The sequence below is a fragment of the Coenobita brevimanus genome, chromosome 21 (assembly GCF_032717465.1).
Source record: "Coenobita brevimanus isolate Jiangsu-jjx chromosome 21, ASM3271746v2, whole genome shotgun sequence".
NCBI classification, from domain to species: Eukaryota; Metazoa; Arthropoda; class Malacostraca; order Decapoda; family Coenobitidae; genus Coenobita; species Coenobita brevimanus.
The window spans coordinates 4255848-4278756 of record NC_136974.1 but is presented as its reverse complement, the minus strand read 5'-3'; the positions used below and the strand labels follow the sequence as shown (position 1 = coordinate 4278756).

Genomic DNA, 22909 nt, shown 5'->3' with positions numbered 1-22909 from the left:
AAGATTATTAAATCATGGAAGAATAATTTTAATCACACTGAATTATTCTAACCACTATAAGACTGATGAAATCCCAGAGAAAGCCTTATTCTCAGCCAATACGAGTTCATGCTTAATTACGCAGAATTTACTGTATAGTGCTTGTAAACTACAAATTTGAGTAAAGTCGTATCACCGTACTTTGCAGAGCATGTTGTTGCCTTGTGGAGGAAGGGATAAGAAATGATATCCAGCACAGTCCACCCAGCCCTTATATATTGCCTTCCCCACACTGGAGGTGACGTCGCTCCGCATGACGCAACGGAAGTCAAGGTAGCGAGAGTAATGCTGGAGTTTAACCTGAATATGGATTAGAGGTATTGGGATCAGGATTTGGAAGAGGTGTACGGGAGGGATTTGGGGGAGCTCGTATTGTCAATGGTAAAGTGTATAGTGAAAGGCCTCAAACAGTTTGCTTCCTTGTGCTAGATAATCGTAGTGAACTTTTCCATTCACTTACAGCCCAAACAGTGTCTGTACTCTAACAGCATCCAAAATTCATATTCTTTCATCTGCATGACTACTCCCAGTGTAAATTTCTCCTGAAATGAGGAGGTTCGCTTAGACAGGTTAACTTTGAGTATGTTTCTGCCTCAGTAGGATAGTTTATTTAACAGTTTATTTTTATTTAAGGTATCTTATAATTCAAAAATGTCTGTGTCCTTTTTTATATATTTAGGTCGTACTGAAGCACATTTATGAATACGTGCACGCGTGTTTTATACACACACACACACACACACACACACACACACACACACACACACACACACACACACACATATATATATATATATATATATATATATATATATATATATATATATATATATATATATAGTATGCAGTGTATATAAACATGCACATGCATGTCCACAGTCACCATACGTTCGAACATATATGCTTATATCAGTAAAAGTATATAGAATTTTGATATGACTGTTATGAGATGTACAATACACATACACACATATAGGCCTGCACACAATCTTATATTTTGTTATAAATTTATTTAATATTTATGTATTTTATTTATGTTTAACACTTGGTTTATATACTGATTATCATGACTGTCCATTTCACTCTAAATTTTGCTAAATCAAAAAGGAGTGAGTTGAAGGCCGACATATTTGACTTGCTATGTAGTACATCATTACTTACAACTACTAGCTATTTTACATTATGTAAAAACGTTAATGCTCTATCTTACTACCAGAATTTTTCTCTTATGTGTTAGAGGCAGTGTGTTCGGTGGCATAGGTTGATAATTTGAGACAGATCTTACGAGTGACAGGTATAGTTTGTCTTTCGTTTTTACTGAAGTTGCTTAAAATTGTGATAGCTCATTCAGTACATTAGATTTTTCTTTTACATATGAAGATCAGCCAGTTCTTGTTATTTTTAAGCTTAACAATGTCTCTTCATTAGCACATTCTTTGAGTACTTCATCTACCTCAAGTTAGCGATGAGCTTGCTTTCCTGTTGGAATAATTTTCAGTTTCATTCTTTTCGTTTTTATTTTCCACTTTATTTTTTCCAAAATCGTTTATTGCGTCAATATTTCTTTGAATATTGTTCTTACTGTAAAAATGCTTAGAACAATCAAATAATCTGTGAGATGTATTCAGCATAATAATGTTCACTGTCTGGAGTAAGTGGTGGATGGTGTGATGCATACAGGAAATATAATGGTGACAATAAACATTTCCCTCTGCAGTGCCAAAGTTGACATATAATTTTTTTTTTCCCGATGTAGGATCTAAGAATATGTATGTTCCTCCGTCGTCCAGCTAATCACAATTCATTTTTTGTCATAACTGATGCTACGTTTGATTGTTATAATTTGTATTTTATGCCGAGATGTCATACTTTGTCAAAAGCTTCTAAAACATCAGGTGAATACAAAACATATGAGCTTTTGCATTTACTTTTGCATATGCCCCTGTGGTAACAGCTAGTGTAATGTGAATACCTTTGTGTGTGTGTGTGTTTTTTATTATTATGTTGTCTGGCATTATGTAGAGGGCCGTTGAAGCTTTGATTTTATCGTTGACGTTTTATAAGGAGATTTTTTTGCAGTTGCAGTATTTGTGTTTTGTCCTTGGGGTTTTGGCGGAACCACCTCAGCTTTATAAATAGTTTCCACATCAGCCTCTACACGCATTCATCACAGATCCCCAACTGTTCATCAGTACACTCATGTCTCTTCATCGTTACTCGTACTTCTGAGGTGACATATTTGAACAGCTTTCACTTTCACTCTTCATTCATGGCATACAGAATTTCCCTTAGTCTCGTCACTGGTTTCACTGCTCTTGCTATTTTCCTTCCTTGTTGCAATCATTCCATTAATTCATTCTACAGGTCACCATCATTATTTACAGCACTGACTAAATACATGAACTTCCGCACATTTTCCATTATTTTGTGTTTCATTCAATCTACACCTTGAAATATTAGTTCCTGAGTCTCTTGAAGATACCATAATTTATTATTTCTCTACCTTTACCTTTAAATTGTTTCAAATTGCGTCTCCCACATGCATTATCAAATTTCCTCTACTACATTTTGTAACTTCCGCACTTTATCTGCTGGTAAATCCTTCAACCAGAGGACTTTTTTGTATTGATGCTGTTCCTACACCATCATATTCAATGAAGGATAGCCCTCTCGTACTGAAGAAGTTAAGGAAGAGTGTATGTAGCACCTCCAGCTCGGACAGTCTCTCATAAGCTGAGTATATGTTCCCGAGAGTAGTAAAAATAAAACGAGATTTAGCACCAGGAGAGTGCAACACCTGCGGTTACTAACTAATCTAAGGGCCGGATATTTGACAGCCCCGTGGCTTGGATTTCGACTGATTTCTCTAAAAAAAATCGATCTACTTCGTTCTTGGCAAACCCTCAATCCTTCCAAAAAGTTTGGTTCAAAACATATCAACACTTTTTGAGACGACTTTGCCCAGCGACCTCGATGCTGATTGTTCTCCACGTCGACTATTTGTCTTTGCCCTAGCCTAAACCTCTGCACAAAATGTGACCTAAATCGGTTAAAAAACTGTTGAAGCTGACCTTGCCATGTGACTTTGACCACTGACCTACTGTTCTCAGAAATATTAGGTCAACCACACTCGTGATCCTTAAGGCATACACCAACTTGGTCCGTCAGATTTTTTTTTTTTTTTTTTTATTTTTATTTTAGTAACCGACTCTGGACAAAGGCTTCAGGGACTAGCTCAAGGCCCAATAGTCCTCCTACACACCTCCACATGTCACCACTTCGGCGCTAACACCCACCGTCCATACTGAATACATGCTAGGGCTCTCTCATACAGGACTGCTGTACTGGTATTATGTACTGTTTAATTAATTTGATCACACACAGACACATTGGTTGAACTCTGACTTTGCCCTGTAACCTTGACCTTTGATTGATTGTTCTGAAAATCTGACTCCCTTTGACGCTGCCTGAGTTGTATTCCATCCACTAAGTTTAGTTCAAATCAGATCAAAACTGTTTGAACTGACCTTCATCTATTACCTTATCCTTTGACCCTTCCTTGTGATGTTGATCTTTGACTGTTCTCAAAATCGAAACCTTTTGTTCTTGGATTATATTCTACCTTTCCACGAAGTTTGGTCTGAATGGGAATAAAAAAGTGATTATGTCGTAATTTCCCTGTGATGTTTGATCTGTTGTTCTAAAAAAAGCAATAGGTGTACTTCTTGACTTACCCTCAATCCTTCCACCAAGTCTTTTTAAAATCGGATCAATACAGTTTTGAGTTATTTTGTTAATAAACATACACCCGAGTCGAAATTTAGCCTTGACTTGTGCGTTAGACATTTGTTTATCCTAAAAATTGAATAATTTCATTCTTGTATTACCTCCAACCCTTTCTCCAAGTCTGCTGTCAATCAGATGAAAACTGGTTAAGGTTATTATACTAGGTCAGCGTTTGATCTAGCTCTGTTACCTTGACCTTTGATTTATTGTTAAAAAAAAAATATTTATGAGCTGTCCCTCAGTTCTTCCACCAAGTTTGGTTACGAATGGATAAAAACCCGGGTTGTTTTGCTAAAACACACACACACACACACACACACACACACACACACACACACACACACACACACACACACACACACACACACACACACACACACGCTAACAGAAACAGCACCCACTCTTCCTTCGCGAGCACGGTAAAAAAAAAAAAAATGTGTGGAAAAGGGTGCGTGCCGAGGTTCAAACACATCGTCTTTCCTTCAGTCAGTGAAGCATTCACTATACAGCAATTTCAGTAGATACTAAATCACAACAGTTTATCGAGGTCAGTGTTTTCTGCTGATCTGTGATGACAGAGGAACATTTCAAGCAAGTTAGTTTACATCTATGTGTACAACACTGACTCAGTTCTATTTATATTGTCGCAGTGTATTTAGTTATTTAATTTTCCCTGTCAAAGGTGCACATTAGGTGTTAGATACTGGCAGTCACATGGCAGCAGGAATCTCAAAGAGTTTTGTATGTAGAAAGTCATAATAACTGAATAGGACCAGTTATTTGTACTAACTGAAAGGAAATTACACATATGAAAATATGTCTAAGTTCTGCCTTCCTCTGACTCGCCACATTCTTAATACGATGATGTCTATAGTTTCAATGATGCTATTGTCAGACAATATTAGTAATTTGAAAGAAAAGTTCTTTTGCTGAAACATTTAGAAATATTCTCCATTAAGCCTTTGGGTACGATAATATTGCTATGCGGCGTTGATGAACCCTCTCGGACTTGAAAGGGTTTAATCAACATAGTCCGTATATCGTCAGTGGCTTCATTTGCAGTGGGGCAAGACAATCACTGGCATATACAGATCAAAGGAGACGAACCCAGCAGAGGATCCCATGGGAAATTATGTCCGTCACCTCTCACTGCTCTTTCCATCATCTCACTGTGGACCAACCCTCACTTTCATCCTGTTTCTGAGTTTGTTTCTCCTTTGCGTACATTGGCTGTTCACTGGTCCTTGCCTAGTCTGTTGAGGGGGATACTGATCATTTTCTCTTGGTTGCTAATCAATGACCAGGGCTTAGGTTTTGTGTCTGGCTTTGTTCTACCTCAGACTTTTCGTAACAGCGAACTTTTGATTTACCTTACCACACGAGTCTTGAAGGAATGATTACGACAGCCTGGCATTGCTGCTGTGTCAGATTTTATCAGAGCAGGGGGATGACTGCTATTCGGAATGCTCTGACCTTCATATCCCATGCATTTTATTCCAGTTAAAGCCAGACGATATTGTTCAACTGAGGGTGAGTCATATGAAGCTAAGTATAAGGTGCAAATAGTAACTCAGGATTGTAAGTGTTAATAGGTTACTGTAATACTGACCAACAAGAAATGGGGTATCATTCATGTAAACAAGATTTCGTCACTGTGCCTATATTAAATAAATAAAATATGCATACATAATACTATTTAAACAGGAATCCGTTAGCCTAGTCATGCTGATCGTTATGCTCAAGAGTGGTGCGGAGGCTGACGCTACTGGTAGGTCGGGGGAGGTGGTGGCTGGTAGGCAGGGGGAGGTGGTGGCCGGTAGGACGGGGCGGGTGATCCATAGGACTCCTGGGGGGGTTGAGCCTCGCCCTCGTACTCAACCTGCGCCACTAAACCGGAGTCGCCATTCACGGTGTAGGTCACCCTCTGGGTGCGACCGTCGGGCAGCAGGACGTAATACTGACCCTCAGTGTTGTAGCCATCGCGACGCTCGTTCTGGCCGAAATCGTTGGCGAAGTAATCGTCTTTCACTGCCCAATCGAAGTCATACTTGGGTGGACTCTGGTGGTGTACAGAAGGAAGCGTTAAGTTTCCGACGTGGGGGGGGGGAACAGTGAAAAATAATACGTGAAATGCTTGTCATATATTGTCTTTTTTCTGCCTTTTTCTGTTAAATCACCAGCACGTCGCATAAATACTGGCCCACAAGGGTTTATTGATACTTATTAAGCTGATACGCCAATTCCAGTAAAAAATTTGCCAGCGAAATAATTTACAGTGCTCAAGAGATAGAAAAAGTTGCATATTTTGGAACACATCGCTGACATAAAATAACAGCCCCTAATAATGAGAGAGAAGAAAAACTGCCCATAGGTGAATGACTACGAAGTGAGTTTATAATATGGCAATTACAGGTACGTATAGTAAGAACCAACTGCTATTGCTTGCAGATCTTTCCTCTCGTCCCCTGTATTCTGGGGATCCATAAACCTCTAGATTCGGTGCTACTTTCAGTGTATACCTGACTCTACATGGATGAATGAAATATGCGAGATTCTTAATACGGTTATTATTTTTTTTTTTCACATCGTGCTGCTATTGTTTTGCTGATGATAACATTTTGTCGCCTCTTACCTCGGGTTCTGGCTGGCCGTAGGTGGACATGGGGGCGCCATAGGTAGGTTCAGGTGGTCTGTAAATGGGTTCAGGTGGGCTGTAGGTGGGTTCGGGAGGACTATAGGATTGTTGGGGAGGAGGGCTGTCTTCAGCAGCAGCCACGACCACCAGAGCCAAGAAAACAACCTGCAGTAGATGTAGTAGGGGGAAGGCTTGGCATTTTAGTGCCTATCGACTACACGAAGGTCGGTTAGACTTACAAGTAGTATTTACTTGGTCACAGTTTTCCCCTAAGAGAAATTAAGTACAGGCCATAAATTTGCTGCTAGGTGAACAGGGACGTAGAGATATAGGGACACACACACACACACACAAGCACACACGCGATTGCGGAGACGCCGAAGTTCATCTCACAAACCAAGTACATGATGTACATCCTCAGCAACTTAGTCTTAAATGAAGGTTTGGATTGAATATCTTCTTTCAATCTTGACTGTTTCTTAACCGGAGAATTAATCTTCATCTGAAAAAATTGGAATATTTTTGATAATTATTGCATAAAGTATTTCAGCTGCTTCAGAACCGAACAACTCGCAAGTTACCCTTAATCTCAGTCAGTATGAGTCTTTTCAGGGACGCAGAAGTTAATGTTTTTTGGCTGTATAGTGAGCAGAGATTTTTGTACATTGCAAAGTGGATTTATTCCGTGTCACAATACCTTCCAGAGCATGTTGTTGTTTTGTGGAGGGAGGGATAAGAAATAATGCCCAGTACTATTCACGCCGCCGTTATATATTGCCTTCCCCGCCCTGGAGGTGACATCGCTCTACATATCGCAACCAAGGCCAAGTGCAAGGTGGCGGGAGGAAAGAGGGAGATTAATCTCAATATGAATTAAATTTATTTGGGTCACGGACTGGAAAAAGTGTTCGGGAGAGACTTGAGGGAGTTCGTATAGTCGAAGGTAAACATGGAGTCTGAAGCCACTTGGACTACAAAGTGCATGACTTAAGTTTGCTCATGCATCTTTTCCATTCACCCACCGTCCAGTCCGTGTTTGTAATCTTGAAGTATCCTACATTCATTATCATTCCTTGACAAAAGCACTACCACGCGTTCACATTCGAAAAGTCTCTTTTGAATTGAATAAAATCTATTGATAATACGGAGCATTGAGAGAGCGCATCACCCGGGCCTCAGGCTTGGTGTATGACCAAACTTTGACTATGCTTTATGACCCTGAACTTTTACTGATTGATCTAGAAGTTGAAATACTTCATCCTCGCGTGACCATTAACTCACCAACTAAGTTTGGCCGAAGTTGGATTAAAAGTGTCCAAGTTGACTTTGACATGTGATCATAACCTTTGATTTGTTGCTGTCCAAATTGAATAATTTAGTCTTTGGATGACCCTAAACCGAACCACCAGATTTAATCTCAGATGAATAAAAACTTTTTGGCTTATGTAACAGAAAACTTAACCTTATCAGGAGATCCCTCCCCCCCCGTCTCTCACTCCTCTTCTACCAAGTTTAGTATAATCGGATTAGAACCGTAAATGTTGACTTATTCCTAAACCTGTTACCTTTGATATTTTTTGGGCAATATCTGCCATGCAGCAAACGCAGTGTAGAATGAAATCCCACTGTGAAAAAGGGAAGATGACTGGTTTTGTCACTTTGTTGCTAGAGGGGTCAACGAAAGAAAATGAAAGAAAACTGTGGTGAATCTTGAGTATAACCGATTGTGTATTAGCGTTTTAGCGTTATGTTCTCGCTACTTTTGATGTTTATGTATAAACGAATCATAAGGATAAAAGATAGATGGTAATACAGATATAATACCTCTGTACGGTAAGCGATGACAACCAACATCCACTCATTTGATGTAGTGCTGCCTTCTTCTTCCGATGGTGACTCTACACAAGTGACGAACCTACTGGTTTCCTGTAACCCAGGAATATTTCTATAACGCTGGGAGATAACACTATAACCAAATAACATGGAAATATGGAGCCTACTATGGCGCCTATGTTAAGAGAGTAGATAGACATAAATGCGGCGTCCATCCAGTAACCAAACCTTCACTCGCTTCTCCGCTCCTTGCTGTGGCAGGGCGCTGCCTGACGAGAGGACACATTGGTTCACTGGACGGGATGGCCCTGAAGGGTGACTGCTTGTCTGCTGTTGATCGATTTGGTTGGTCATACGGAAAGAGTTTACGCTTCCACTACCAATATTAGTACTACTTCTACTACTACCACCACCTCTATCTTAGAAGTTACGAGGGATTTTATTTGTTAAGGCTTCTGGACACTTTAAGGATAACACTATTTAGAGTGTCTACTGACACAACTGAGAAGTATGATTAAAAAAAACAGGTGATTATAGCGTATGGAATGCAGCAAAATGCACGACTTAACGTATGATTCCGAAAAAAAAAAAAAAAAAAAAAAAAAGGATACGGGTTGTTAGTGATCGTTTGTGGTGGGTGTGGTGGCTGGAAGAAGAACGTTAGGTATAGTGGTGGCGTGAGGAAAGTGGAAAGTAACTGTTTTAAAAACAAAGAACATATCATCGGACCCTACGATTATCTTACACATAATTTTCTTAGCTGTCTGTGTCTGCCCTTTTCCTTGCACTACTTACAGTTCCTCAGTCTCGTGCCTCCAAGTATTAGAACACACACACACACACACACACAGATACTTGTGGAGTGCACCACCCACTCCCACCGTCCTAAAGGCTGAATATATGAGTTGCCCTGTGACCCTGATATTCGACTGATTACTTTCAAAACTGGTTGTCTTAACTTCGCCCAGTGACCATGACTTAATGGCCGTTCCCTGTGACCCTGCCGTTTGACCTTTCCTTGTGGTTTTGATGCAGAAATCGAATCCCTTTATCCCTGCCTTACCAAAAACCTCTCCACAATATTTGGTCTAAATCGGTTAAAAAGTGTTTAAGTTGACTTTCTCTTTTGATCTTGATCTTGAATGTATTGTTCTAAAAAACAATTGGTCAACCCCTTTCGGTATATCCTCAACCTGCCCACCAAGTTTTTTCAATATACAAGATTGAACTGTTTTTAGGTATTTTGTTCACACAGGGACACTCGGGCCGAATTTTGAGTTTGTTCTGTGATCTTGCGTTGTGGCTGAGTGTTCTCAAAACTGAGTCCCGTAGTTCTTGCCTTGCGCTCACCTCTTCTCCCCAGTTTGGTCTAAAGTGGAGAGAAAATGTTCAAGTTGAAGAAAATAATATTATGTAGCCATTAATTGGAGAATATAGACAGGAAAATATATAATGAATTAAAAAAAATGAAATACAGAACAACTATGGAAGAGGAAGATGCATGGACGTCAGTATTATATTAAGACTAAACAATATTTATAGAAAGACCAAGGTAAAAAAAGAAAAAGAAAACTAAAAAGTAAAATGAATTTTTTTTTCTCAGTCTTAACCTAGTAACAATATCAATGTATCTTATTCCTTATGAGTTGATCTGTATTTCACTCTGTTTTAATTTCTTATGTACTTTCTTGCCTGTAATGTCCAATTAAAGGTTACCTCATATTATTTTTCTTTTTATTATTCAGCCTAATGTACTGATCTCTTTTAAAATTGATTTCGTTTGGTCAAACTTTGAGCTAGACCTGAGTTCTTAAATAACAGTATGTCAGCTCAATGGCTGACCCTTAACCCTTCCACCACAAATGATTAGCATCGTTTAAAAACTTTATTTTGATTACACACACACACACACACACACACACACACACACACACACACACACACACACATATATATATATATATATATATATATATATATATATATATATATATATATATATATATATATATATATATATGCTCGCATAATACACCTGCTCACAGTTTGCAATCGGGTTCGTGGTAAAAAAAAAAAAAAAAAAATGTTTGGGAATAGGTGTGTGCCGAGGCTGCAACACCACACCATGTTTCCCTGAGTCACTGAAAACATCCACCATATGTAAATTTCAGTAGATACTAAATCAATAATTTATTGAGGTATGTGTTTTCAGTGGATTTGTGATGGTAACATATTAGAAGGAAATTATTTTACTTTTTTTTCCGCAATATATGGATGCAGTTATATTTATATTATCATAATATACAGTATTTGGCTGTTTATATATTCGAGTCAAAGAATGGAGTACAATCAGTGTTAGATACTGGCTGTTACATGGCAACAGGAATGGTAAGTAATTTCTGATGTAGAAAGTCATAATAACAGTACCGGACCACTTATTTATACTGTCTGATAGGAAATATTTTCACATTTATGTAAAAAAATTGCCATGAGCTCCCTCCTAGTGTGATTCTTCCCTTTCTCAGTACGATAAGCTTGATGATATTGTCAGACGACTTTAGTCATCTGAAGGGAAAGTTTTTTTTGTTGGTGCGATTCAAATATTTTTCATAAATGGATTGTTTAGGAACTCTGGATACTCATAGAAATGAAGGTGTTACATCAGCCAAGTCCGTGTATCGTAAGTGAATCCATTTGTAGTGGTACAAGACGATCCCTTGCCTGTACAGACGAAAGCAGTAATCGGTATACCCCTGATGACATGTTCTTGGTCTATCTGTCAGTCACCCAATGTGTTAATCCAATAAGAGGTGGACACTAACGAAGCGCCTCCATGTCGCTGTCCTCTGCCATCAAACTGCTCACCCTCCAACTCACACACCTCTCATGTAATTCTCCACCCCATCGCTTCATCTCATCCTCACTGGCTACTTATGTCCGTCACCTCATACTGCTCTATGCGTCATTTCACTGTGGACTCACCCTCACTCTTACCTTCTACTGGAGTTTCTTTCGCCTCAGAGTGCCTGGACCCTTTGCTGGTCTTTGCCCCGTCTGTAGAGTAGGACACTAATTAATTATTGCTTTTTGTATGCAATAATCAGTGAACATGGATTTGATGGTTTTGTGTCTGGTTTTATGCGACCTCATGGTTTTCGTTATAATGGTATTATGATTTTGCATTTCGCTTAGTCTTGACTGAATGAACTGATAGTTTGTCATTGCTTGTGTCAGATTTATTCAGATATGGGTGATGGTTGCTGCTTGATATGAAGCAACCTTCTCGTGTTGTTTTTTCATCTCTTCCATTTTGTTCCAGCTGACGCCAGACGATATTATTCAGCTGAGTAGTAGAAGCCTAAATGTCAGAGATGGATGTAACGACTCATAAATGTAAAAAAAAAAAAAAAAAATACAAGTTATATCTGAATTGGTTAATGGCATACCTACTAGGACAAAGAGGAGTATCATTTAAGTAAACCAACCTTCATTAATGAGAGTTTATTAGTAAAATAATTTATATATGCATAATACTTCTTTAACGGGAATCCGGTAGCCTAGTCGTCATGATCGTTAAGCTTAAGCGCAGGCGGGTGCTGGCTGCTGGTAGGACTGGCCGGGAGGTGGCTAGTAGGACGAGGGAGACGGTGGCTGGTAGGACGGGGGAGATGGTGGCTGGTAGGTCGGGGGAGATGGTGGCTGGTAGGTCGGGGGAGATGGTGGCTGGTAGGTCGGGGCGGGTTGTCCATAGGTCTCCTGGGGGGGTTGAGCCTCGCCCTCGTACTCAACCTGCGCCACGAAACCGGAGTCGCCGTTCACGTTGTAGGTCACCCTCTGGGTGCGACCGTCTGGCAGCAGGACATAATACTGACCATTAGTGTTATAACCATCGCGTTGTTCGTTCTGGCCGAAGTCGTTGCTGGAGTAATCGTCCTTCACTGACCACTGGAAGTCGTACTTGGGTGGACTCTGATGAGGTGTGGGAGGAAGCATCTAGTTAGTGACGGAAATCAGCTCGATGGAAAAATGATTCGTCAAATCCTTGTTATATGTCGCCATACTAAGCATTTTTGCTGTTAATTCCTCAGTATGCTGAATGAATTCTTGCAAAAATATTTCACTGATACATGATTATTAAGCTGATAAAAAATATGCCAGCCCAATAATTAATGGCACCCAAGGTATAGAAAACCTTGGATAGTTTATAATACATAGCTGACAAAAATGGGCAAACCGTTTTACTGTTAGATAAAAAACACCTCGAATAGATGAGCGATTGAGAAGAGTTTCTGTAATTGACATGTACAGTACTTATGGTCGAACTAACTGCTATTGCCGGAGAAACATTCTACCCGACCTGAATATTCTGGGCTTCTATAAACCTCTAGATACAGAGCTATTTATTGTGTTTACCTGAATGTACAGGAAGGCATGAAAGATATAATATTCTCTGTAGGATTTTTTTTTTTTTTCATGCTATCATTGTTTTTGCTCTCAGTGATATTCCATTGCCTCTTACCTCGGGTTCTGGCTGGCCGTAGGTGGGCTGGGGGGCGCCATAGGTGGGCTGGGGAGCACCGTAGGTGGGCTCGGGAGGACTGTAAGATTGTGGAGGAGGAGTGGTGTTTTCAGCAGCAGCCACGGCCACCAGAGCCAAGAGAACAACCTGCAGTAGATGTAGTTTCAAGAAGGCTTGATATTTTAGTACCCATTTACTAGAGGAGAGTCGGTTCGATGAACAAATAGTTTTTACTAAGTCACAGTTTCCCATAGCCCATGACACGATATAAGCGAAATTATAACCAGGTCCTACATTTACTGTTAGGTGAACGAGAACATAGAAATATAGGGACACATACACACACACACACACACACACACACACACACACACACACACACACACACACACACACACGATTATAATGAGACCGACGTAGCCAAAGACATCTCGTCTGCCAAGTAGGCCTACATCAAGCACATCTTCGGGAAACTTATTCTTAAATGAGGGTTTGGATTGAAGATGTTAAGTCTTGACTGTTTTTAACCCGAGAACTGATCTTAATCTTAAAAAATTTAGAGTTTTTGAATTAACGAAGAATAGCTTAAAATATCATTATTAAAATATTTCATTATAGCCGATTTAAAACTGACCAACTCCATAGCAGCCCTTAATCCCAGTCAATGTGAATCTGTTTTCAGTGGCGCAGAAGGTGATGATAGTTATATAGTGAGGAGAGAATTCTGCTGTGAATTGCAAAGTGGACTAATTCTGTGTCACCGTACTTTGCAGAGCATGTTGTTGATCTGTGATGGGAGGGATAAGAAATGATGCCCAGTACAGCCTGCCTCGCCCTTATATACTGTCTTCCCCACCCTGGGTGTGGCGTTGCTCCACATGACACTACCAAGCCCAAGGTCAAGGTGGCGAGAGTAAAGAGGGAGTTTAACCTGAATATGGATTAAACTTATCTAGATCACAGATAAGTGTTCGGGAGGGATATAAAAGAATTCTAATAGTAGATGGTAAATATAGACTCCGAAGTCAGTTGGAATACGAAGTGACAGGACTTAACAGGCTTGCTTCGCTGTATTATAAAACGTTCATGCTCCTTTTCCATTCACTCACATTCCAGTCCGTGTTTGTAATCTGAAAGCATCCTACATTCATAATCTTTCCGTTGCATAATCACTACCACTCGCTCACATTCGAAATGTCTCTCTTGAATTGAATAAAATCTGGTGATAACAAGGAGCTTTGAGACAGCGCGTCACCCGGGCCTTAAGCTCAGTGTATGACCTAACTCTGACTATGCTCCGTGATCCTGACCTTTGACTGATTGGTCTAGAAGCTGAAATAATTCATCGTTGTTTGACCATTAACTCGTCAACAAAGTTTGGTCGAAGTTGGATCAAAAGTGTTTAAGCTGGCTTTGACATGTGACCTTAACCTTTGATTTGTTGTTTTCCAGACTGAATAATTTAATTTTTTGGATGAACCTAAGCCGTACCATAAAGGTTTCTTTTGACGTGAATGAAAACTCTTTAGTTTAAATAACAGAGAACTTAACCTAATCAGGTGACATCTCCCCCTCCCTCTCTCTCCCTTTTCCACCAAGTCTGGTCTGAATCAAATAAAAGCTGTAAATGTTGACTTATTCCTAAACCTGTTACTTTTGATTTTTTTGGGCAACATCTGCCATGCAGCAGACGCAGTATAGAATGAAATTCCACTGTGAAAGAACGGAGGTGGCAGGTTTTGTAATTTTGTAGCTAGAGGGGTCTTGGAAAGAAAATGAGAGAAGACTACGGAGAATCGGGAATATTACCGATTGTGTATTTACATCTTCTTTTGATGTTTTATTTATAAAGGAATCATAAGGATTAAGTACAGATGCTAATTGAGACTTAATACCTGTGTATTGTACGTGCTGACAACCATCATCCACTCCTTTGATGTAGTGCTGCCTTCTTATTCTTAAGGTGACTCTACACAAGTGACAAACCTACTGGTTTCCTGTAACCCAGGAAAATGTCTATAACGCTGGGTGATAACAATATAACCAAATAACGGGGTGATGTGGATCCTACTATGGCGCCTCTGTTAGGAGAGTAGAGAGACATAAATGCGGCCTCCATTCAGTAAGCAAACCTTCATTCGCTTCTCAGCTCTTTGCTGTGGCAGGGCGCTGCCTGACGAGAGGAAACATTGTTGACTGGGCGAGATGGCCCTGAAGGGGCGACTGCTTGTCTGCTGTTGATTGATTTGGTTGATCAAGCGGACCGAGTTTACAACTGCTAGTATCCAATTAGTTCTACTACTGCTACTTCTTCTACAACAACAGCTACTACTAACACCTCTATGTTTAGAAGCAACGATGGATTTTACTTGTCATGGCTTCTGGATACGTTAGGGATAACACTATTTAGAGTGCTTACTGATACTGATAAACTGATAAGTATGATTTAAAAAATAAGTGATTACAGTGTATGGAATGGAGAAAAATGAACGGCTTAGCGTGTGATACAGAGAGAAAGGATACGAGTAGTTAATGATCTTTTGTGGTGGGTGTGGTGGCTGAAAAAAGAAAGTTGGGTGAAATGCCGGCATGAGGAGAGTGGAAAGTAACTCTTTAAAAAATAAAGAATATGTCATCGGACCCTACGATTATCTTACACATAACTTTCTTTGCAGCCTTTGTCTGCTCTTTTCCTTGCATTACTTACAGTTCCTCAGTCTCGTGCCTCCAAGTACTAAAACACACACACACACACACACACACACACTTGGAGAGTTCAACACCCACTCCCACCGTCCAAAAGGCTGAATATATGAGTTGCTCTTTGACACTGATATTCGACTGATTTCTTTCAAAACTGGTTGTCTTAACTTCGCCCAGGGACCATGACCTGATGGCCGTTCCCTGTGATCTTGGCGTTTGACCTTTCCTTGTGGTTTTGATTTTTGACCTAATGATGTAGAAATGAATCTCTTTAGGCTGTCCCTGCCTTACCAAAAACCTTCCACAAAGTTTAGTCTTAATCGGATATAAAGTGTTTGAGTTGACCTTGTCCTGTGATCTTGATTTTCAACCTAATGTTCTCAAAACAGTAGGTCAACTCTTTCAGTATATCCTCAACCTGTCCACCAAGTTTGTTCCATACAAGACTGGAACTGTTTTTAGTTATTTTGTTCACACAGACACTCGGGTCGAATTTTGACTTTGCTCTAAGATCTTGACCTGTGACTGATTGTTGTGAAAACTGAGTCCCGTCGTTGTTGCCTTGCGCTCACCTCTTCTCCCGTTTTGTTTAAAATGGATAAAAAAAAAATTCAAATTGAAGAAAATAACATTATTTAACCATTCATTGGAGATTATAGAGAGGAAAATATAGAATGAATAAAAAAAAAAAAAAAGGAAATACGGAACAACTAGGGAAGAGTAAGATTCATGGACGTCAGTATTATAGTAAGACTAAACAACAATTATAGAAAGACCAAGGTAAAAAAGAAAACAAAGAAAAGTAAGAAATAAAATGAAAAAACTAAAGAAAAAATTCTTAGTCTTAATCTAGTATCAGTACCCAAGAATCCTATTCCTGAATTTTTAATTTGTTTCGCTCTTTATTTTGATTTGCTATGCACTTTCGTGCCTGTAATATCCTTTTTTTTTTTTTTTTTTTTTAAATTCTAATGTAAGGCTGTCTTTTAAAAGTGGTTTTGTTAGGTCAGATTATGAATACCTGGGTTCTTAAATAACAGCAGGTCAGCTCAGTGGTTGACCCTCAACCTTTCCACCACGACTGATCAACATCGTTTAAGAACTTTATTTTGTTTACACACACACACACACACACACACACACACACACACACACACACACACACACATAAATACTCACATAATATACCTGCTCGCAGTTTGCAATCGTGTTCGTGAAAAAAATAAATCAACAACTGTGTGGCAAAGGGTGTGTGCCCAGGGTCCACCATACCATGTGTCCTGAGTCACTGAAAACATCTGCTACGCGTAAATTTTAATAGATACAAAATCACTTTAATTTACTGAGGTATGTGATTTCAGCGGATTTGTGATGGTAACAAAACCGAAGAAAATAATTTTACATTTTTTTTCCTAAGTACGTGGACGTAGATATATTTACATTATCGTAATATATTTCGCTGTTTGTATATCCAGGTAAAAGAATGGAGTAGAATCAGTGTTAGATACTGGCAGTTACATGGCAGTAGGACTCTCACTTAATTTCGGATACACAAGTAGAAAGTCGTAATAACAGTACAGGACCACTTTGTACTGCGTGCAAGGAAATATCTTCACATTTATGGAAAAGTTTTTTCATGAGCTCGCCCATAATCTGATTCTCTACATTTTAGTATGATGATATCTATACGCTTGATGATGTTATTGTCAGACGACTTTAGTCATTAGAAGGGAAAGCTCTTTTGCTGGTACGGTTCCAGTTACGTTTCATAAATGCATTGTATACAGTAGACATTGTGGAAACTTCTGGAAATGGAGGTGTTAAATCAGTTAAATCATTATGTCGTAAGTGAATCCATTTGTAGTGGAACAAGACGATCTCTTGCCTGTACAGACGAAAGCGTATCCACCACGCAATGTGTTAATCAAATAAGAGGCGGCCATTAACGAAGCGCCTCCATGTCGCTGTCCTTTGCCATCAAACTGCTCTCTCTCCAACTCACACACCTTCTCTCATGTAATTCTCCACCCCATCGCTTCATCTCATCCTCACTGGCTACGTATGCCCGTCACCTCATACTGCTCTATGCTTCATTCACTGTGGACTCACCCTCACTCTTACCCTCTACTGGAGTTTCTTTCGCCTCAGAGTGCCTGGACTGTTTGCTGGTCTTTGCCCTGTCTGTTGAGGGGGATACTAATTAATTATTGCTTTTTGTATGCAATAATCAGTGAACATGGATTTGATGGTTTTGTGTCAGGTTTTATGCGACCTCATGGTTTTCGTTATAATGATATTATGATTTTGCATTTCGCTTAGTCTTGACTGAATGAACTGATAGTTTGTTATTGCTTGTGTGTCAGATTTATTCAGATATGTGTGATGGCTGCTGCTTGATATAAAGCAACCTTCTCTTGTTGTTTTTTCATCTCTTCCATTTTGTTCCAGCTGACGCCAGACGATATTATTCAGCTGAGTCATAGAAGCTTAAATGTCAGAGATGGATGTAACGACTCATAAATGTAAAAAAAAAAAAAAAAAATACAAGTTATATCTGAATTGGTTAATGGCATACCTACTAGGACAAAGAGGAGTATCATTTAAGTAAGCCAACCTTCATTAATGAGAGTTTATTAGTAAAATAATTTATATATGCATAATACTTCTTTAACGGGAATCCGGTAGCCTAGTCGTCATGATCGTTAAGCTTAAGAGCGGACGGGTGCTGGCTGCTGGTAGGACTGGGCGGATGGTGGCTAGTAGGACGGGGGAGACGGTGGCTGGTAGGAAGGGGGAGATGGTGGCTGGTAGGACGGGGGAGATGGTGGCTGGTAGGACGGGGCGGGTGGTCCATAGGTCTCCTGGGGGGGTTGAGCCTCGCCCTCGTACTCAACCTGCGCCACGAAACCGGAGTCGCCGTTCACGTTGTAGGTCACCCTCTGGGTGCGACCGTCGGGCAGCAGGACATAATACTGACCATTAGTGTTATAACCATCGCGTTGTTCGTTCTGGCCGAAGTCGTTGCTGGAGTAATCGTCCTTCACTGACCACTGGAAGTCGTACTTGGGTGGACTCTGATGAGGTGTGGGAGGAAGCATCTAGTTAGTGACGGAAATCAGCTCGATGGAAAAATGATTCGTCAAATCCTTGTTATATGTCACCATACTAAGCATTTTTGCTGTTAATTCCTCAGTATGCTGAATGAATTCTTGCAAAAAAATTTCACTGATACATAATTATTAAGCTGATAAAAAATATGCCAGCCTAATAATTAAAGGCACCCAAGGTATAGAAAACCTTGGATAGTTTATATTACATAGCTGACAAAAATGGGCAAACCGTTTTACTGTTAGATAAAAAAGACCTCGAATAGATGAGCGACTGAGAAGAGTTTCTGTAATTGACATGTACAGTACTTATGGTCGAACTAACTGCTATTGCCGGAAAAACATTCTACCCGACCTGAATATTCTGGGCTTCTATAAACCTCTAGATACAGAGCTATTTATTGTGTTTACCTGAATGTACAGGAAGGCATGAAAGATATAATATTCTCTGTAGGATTTTTTTTTTTTTATTTCATGCTATCACTGTTTTTGCTCACAGTAATATTCCATTGCCTCTTACCTCGGGTTCTGGCTGGCCGTAGTTGGGCTGGGGGGCGCCATAGGTGGGCTGGGGAGCACCGTAGGTGGGCTCGGGAGGACTGTAAGATTGTGGAGGAGGAGTGGTGTTTTCAGCAGCAGCCACGGCCACCAGAGCCAAGAGAACAACCTGCAGTAGATGTAGTTTCAAGAAGGGTTGATATTTTAGTACCCATTTACTAGAGGAGAGTCGGTTCGATGAACAAATAGTTTTTACTAAGTCACAGTTTCCCATAGCCCATGACACGATATAAGCGAAATTATAACCAGGTCCTACATTTACTGTTAGGTGAACGAGAACATAGAAATATAGGGACACATACACACACACACACACACACACACACACACACACACACACACACACACACACACACACACGATTATAATGAGACCGACGTAGCCAAAGACATCTCGTCTGCCAAGTAGGCCTACATCAAGCACATCTTCGGGAAACTTATTCTTAAATGAAGGTTTGGATTGAAGATGTTAAGTCTTGACTGTTTTTAACCCAAGAACTGATCTTAATCTAAAAAAATTTAGAGTTTTTAAATTAACGAAGAATAGCTTAAAATATTATTAAAATATTTCATTATAGCCGATTTAAAACTGACCAACTCCATAGCAACCCTTAATCCCAGTCAATGTGAATCTGTTTTCAATGACGCAGGTGATGATAGTTATATAGTGAGGAGAGAATTCTGCTATGAATTGCAAAGTGGCCTAATTCTGTGTCACCGTACTTTGCAGAGCATGTTGCTGATCTGTGAAGGGAGGGATAAGAAATGATGCCCAGTACAGCCTGCCTCGCCCTTATATACTGCCTTCCCCACCCTGGGTGTGGCGTCGCTCCACATGGCACTACCAAGCCCATGGTCAAGGTGGCAAGAGTAAAGAGGGAGTTTAACCTGAATATGGATTAAGCTTATCTAGATCACGGATAAGTGTTCGGGAGGGATCTAGAGGAATTCTTATAGTAGATGGTAAACACAGACTCTGAAGTCAGTTGGACGACCAAGTGACAGGACTTAACAGGCTTACTTCATTGTTTTATAAAACGTTCATGCTCCTTTTCCATTCACTCACGGTCCAGTTCGTGTTTGTAATATGAAAGCATCCTACATTCATAATCTTTCCGTTGCCTAACCACTACCACTCGCTCACATTCGAAATGTCTCTCGAGTTGAATAATATTTGGTGATAACAATAAGGAGCTTTGAGACAGCGCATCACGCGTACCTTGAGCTCGGTGTATGACCTAACTCTGACTATGCTTCATGATCCTGATCGTTGACTGATTGGTCTTGAAGCTGAAATAATTCATCGTTGTTTGACCATTAACTCGTCAACAAAGTTTGGTCGAAGTTGGATCAAAAGTGCTCAAGCTGGCTTTGACATGTGATCTTAACCTTTGATTTGTTGTTTTCCAAACTGAATAATTTAATCTTTGGATGAACCTAAACCGTACCATAAATGTTTCTTCTGACGTGAATAAAAACTCTTTAGTTTAAATAACAGAGAACTTAACCTAATCAGGTGACACCCCTCCCCCTCTCTCTCCCCTTTCCACCAAGTCTGGTCTGAATCAGATAAAAGCTGTAAATGTTGACTTATTCCTAAACCTGTTACTTTTGATTTTTTTGGGCAACATCTGCCATGCAGCAGACGCAGTATAGAATGAAATTCCTCTGTGAAAGAGAGGAGGCGGAAGGTTTTGTGATTTTGTAGCTAGAGGGGTCTTGGAAAGAAATTGAAAGAAGACTACGGAGAATCGGGAATATTGCCGATTGTGTATTAGCATCTACTTTTGATGTTTTATTTATAAAGGAATCATAAGATTTAAATACAGATGCTAATTGAGATTTAATACCTGTTTATTGTACGTGATGACAACCATCATCCATTCCTTTGATGTAGTGCTGCCTTCTTATTCTTAAGGTGACTTTACACACGTGAAAAACCTACTGGTTTCTTGTAACCCAGGAAATTGTTTATAACGCTGGGTGATAACAATATAACCAAATAACGGGTGATGTGGATCCTACTATGGCGCCTCTGTTAGGAGAGTAGAGAGACATAAATGCGGCCTCCATTCAGTAAGCAAACCTTCACCCGCTTCTCCACTCTTTGCTGTGGCAGGGCGCTGCCTGACGAGAGGAAACATTGGTTGACTGGGCGGGATGGCCCTGAAGGGGCGACTGCTTGTCTGCTGTTGATCGATTTGGTTGATCAAGCGGACCGAGTTTACAACTGCTACTATTAGTAGCCTATTAGTTCTACTACTGCTACTACTTCTACACCAACTACTACTACTAACACCTCTATGTTTAGAAGCAACGATTGATTTTATTTGTCATGGCTTCTGGATACGTTAGGGATAACACTATTTAGAGTGCTTACTGATACTGATAAACTGAGATGTATGATTTAAAAAATAAGTGATCACAGCCTATGGAATGGAGGAAAATGCACGGCTTAGCGTGTGATACAAAAAAAAAAAAAAAAAAAAAAAAAAAAATGGATTCGAGTAGTTAGTGATCTTTTGTAGTGGGTGTGGTGGCTGGAAGAAGAAAGTTGGGTGAAGTGGCGGTATGAGGAGAGGGGAAAGTAACTCTTTTAAAAATAAAGAACATATCATCGGACCCTACAAGTATCTTACACATAACTTTCTTTGCAGCCTTTGTCTGACCGTTTCCTTGCATTACTTACAGTTCCTCAGTCTCATGCCTCCAAGTACTAAAACACACACACACACACACACACACACACACACTTGTTGAATGCAACACCCACTCCCACCGTCCTAAAGGCCGAGTATATGAGTTGCTCTGTGACCTTGATATTCGACTGATTACTTTCAAAACTGGTTGTCTTAACTTCGTCCAATGACCATGACCTAATGGCCGTTCCCTGTGACCTTGACGTTTGACCTTTCCTTGTGGTTTTGATGTAGAAATCGAATCCCTTTATCCCTGCCTTACCAAAAACCCTTCCACAAAATTTGGCCTAAATCGGATATAAGTGTTTAAGTTGACCTTGTCTTGTGATCTTGATCTTCAACCTAATGTTCTCAAAAACAATTGATCAACTCTTTCAGTATATCCTCAACCTGTCCACCAAGTTTGTTCCATACAAGACTGGAACTGTTTTTAGTTATTTTGTTCACACAGACACTCGGGTCGGATTTTGACTTTGCTCTAAGATCTTGACCTGTGACTGATTGTTGTGAAAACTGAGTCCCGTCGTTGTTGCCTTGCGCTCACCTCTTCTACCCAGTTTGGTCTAAAGTGGATAAAAAATATTCAAGTTGAAGAAAATAATATTATGTAGCCCTTCATTGGAGATTATAGACAGGAAAATATATAATGAATTAAAAAAAATGAAATACGGAACGTTAGTTTATATTAAGACTAAACAATAATTATGGAAAGACCAAGGTAAAAAAGAAAAAAAGGAAAGTTAAAATAAAATGAAAACATAAACTAAAAAAAACAAACAGTACCCATGAATCCTATTCCTTAAGTTTTAATGTTTCGCTTTTTTTTTTTTTTTTTAATTTGCTATGCACTTTCTTGCCTGTAATTTCCAGTTAAAGGTAACATTATATTATTATTATCATTTTTTTAAATTACTAAGTCTAATGTACGTCTGTCTGTTAAAAGTGGTTTTGTTAGGTCAGATTATGAATACCTGAGTTCTTAAATAACAGAGGGTCAGCTCAGTGGTTGACTCTCAACCCTTCCACCACAA

At 39.7% G+C, this 22909-nt stretch overlaps 4 protein-coding genes across 4 annotated transcripts in view; all 4 read right to left on the bottom strand.

The window, feature by feature from the left end:
* LOC145392082 (uncharacterized) overlaps positions 1 to 5239 on the bottom strand; it is a 46208-nt gene extending 40969 nt beyond the window's left edge. Inside the window, exons 1-2 of the mRNA XM_080266537.1 lie at positions 5201 to 5239; positions 181 to 339 (exon numbers count right to left, since the gene is read on the bottom strand). Coding sequence (XP_080122663.1) covers positions 181 to 339; positions 5201 to 5239 — 198 coding nt within the window. The remainder of the gene's footprint in view (positions 1 to 180; positions 340 to 5200) is intronic.
* Positions 5240 to 5587: 348 nt separating this feature from the next.
* LOC145392081 (uncharacterized) lies at positions 5588 to 8647 on the bottom strand. Its single transcript, XM_080266536.1, has 4 exons — positions 8522 to 8647; positions 6858 to 6962; positions 6458 to 6625; positions 5588 to 5884 (listed from the first exon to the last, which is right to left on the bottom strand). The coding sequence occupies exons 1-4, from the start codon at positions 8645 to 8647 to the stop codon at positions 5588 to 5590; spliced, it is 696 nt and encodes a 231-aa protein (XP_080122662.1).
* A 3273-nt stretch (positions 8648 to 11920) lies between these two features.
* On the bottom strand, positions 11921 to 18212 carry LOC145392080 (uncharacterized). The gene is made up of 4 exons (XM_080266535.1): positions 18188 to 18212; positions 17625 to 17696; positions 12813 to 13111; positions 11921 to 12262 (listed from the first exon to the last, which is right to left on the bottom strand). Exons 1-4 carry the CDS (start codon positions 18210 to 18212, stop codon positions 11921 to 11923), a joined length of 738 nt encoding a protein of 245 aa, XP_080122661.1.
* Positions 18213 to 18271: 59 nt separating this feature from the next.
* On the bottom strand, positions 18272 to 20483 carry LOC145392079 (uncharacterized). Its single transcript, XM_080266534.1, has 3 exons — positions 20429 to 20483; positions 19143 to 19441; positions 18272 to 18589 (listed from the first exon to the last, which is right to left on the bottom strand). The coding sequence occupies exons 1-3, from the start codon at positions 20481 to 20483 to the stop codon at positions 18272 to 18274; spliced, it is 672 nt and encodes a 223-aa protein (XP_080122660.1).
* Positions 20484 to 22909: the final 2426 nt, after the last annotated feature.

Bases quoted from the DNA above. Each gene is read 5' to 3' on its own strand.
- LOC145392080 (XM_080266535.1), bottom strand. From the start codon at position 18,212: ATGACGACTAGGCTACCGGATTCCC. The intron at 17,697-18,187 runs GTTAAAGAAGTA...CCCCCTCAACAG, and splicing joins GACTAGGCTACCGGATTCCC to ACAGGGCAAAGACCAGCAAA. The intron at 13,112-17,624 runs GTGAGTCCACAG...TTCACCTAACAG, and splicing joins AGTAGAGGGTAAGAGTGAGG to TAAATGTAGGACCTGGTTAT.
- LOC145392079 (XM_080266534.1), bottom strand. From the start codon at position 20,483: ATGAATTATTTCAGCTTCAAGACCAATCAGTCAACGATCAGGATCATG. The intron at 19,442-20,428 runs GTCAGAGTTAGG...TTCACCTAACAG, and splicing joins GATCAGGATCATGAAGCATA to TAAATGTAGGACCTGGTTAT. The intron at 18,590-19,142 runs GTAAGAGGCAAT...ACACCTCATCAG, and splicing joins ACGGCCAGCCAGAACCCGAG to AGTCCACCCAAGTACGACTT.
- LOC145392081 (XM_080266536.1), bottom strand. From the start codon at position 8,647: ATGACCAACCAAATCGATCAACAGCAGACAAGCAGTCACCCTTCAGGG. The intron at 6,963-8,521 runs GTTTGGTTACTG...CAATTTTTTCAG, and splicing joins GAGCGGAGAAGCGAGTGAAG to ATGAAGATTAATTCTCCGGT. The intron at 5,885-6,457 runs GTAAGAGGCGAC...GTACACCACCAG, and splicing joins ACGGCCAGCCAGAACCCGAG to AGTCCACCCAAGTATGACTT.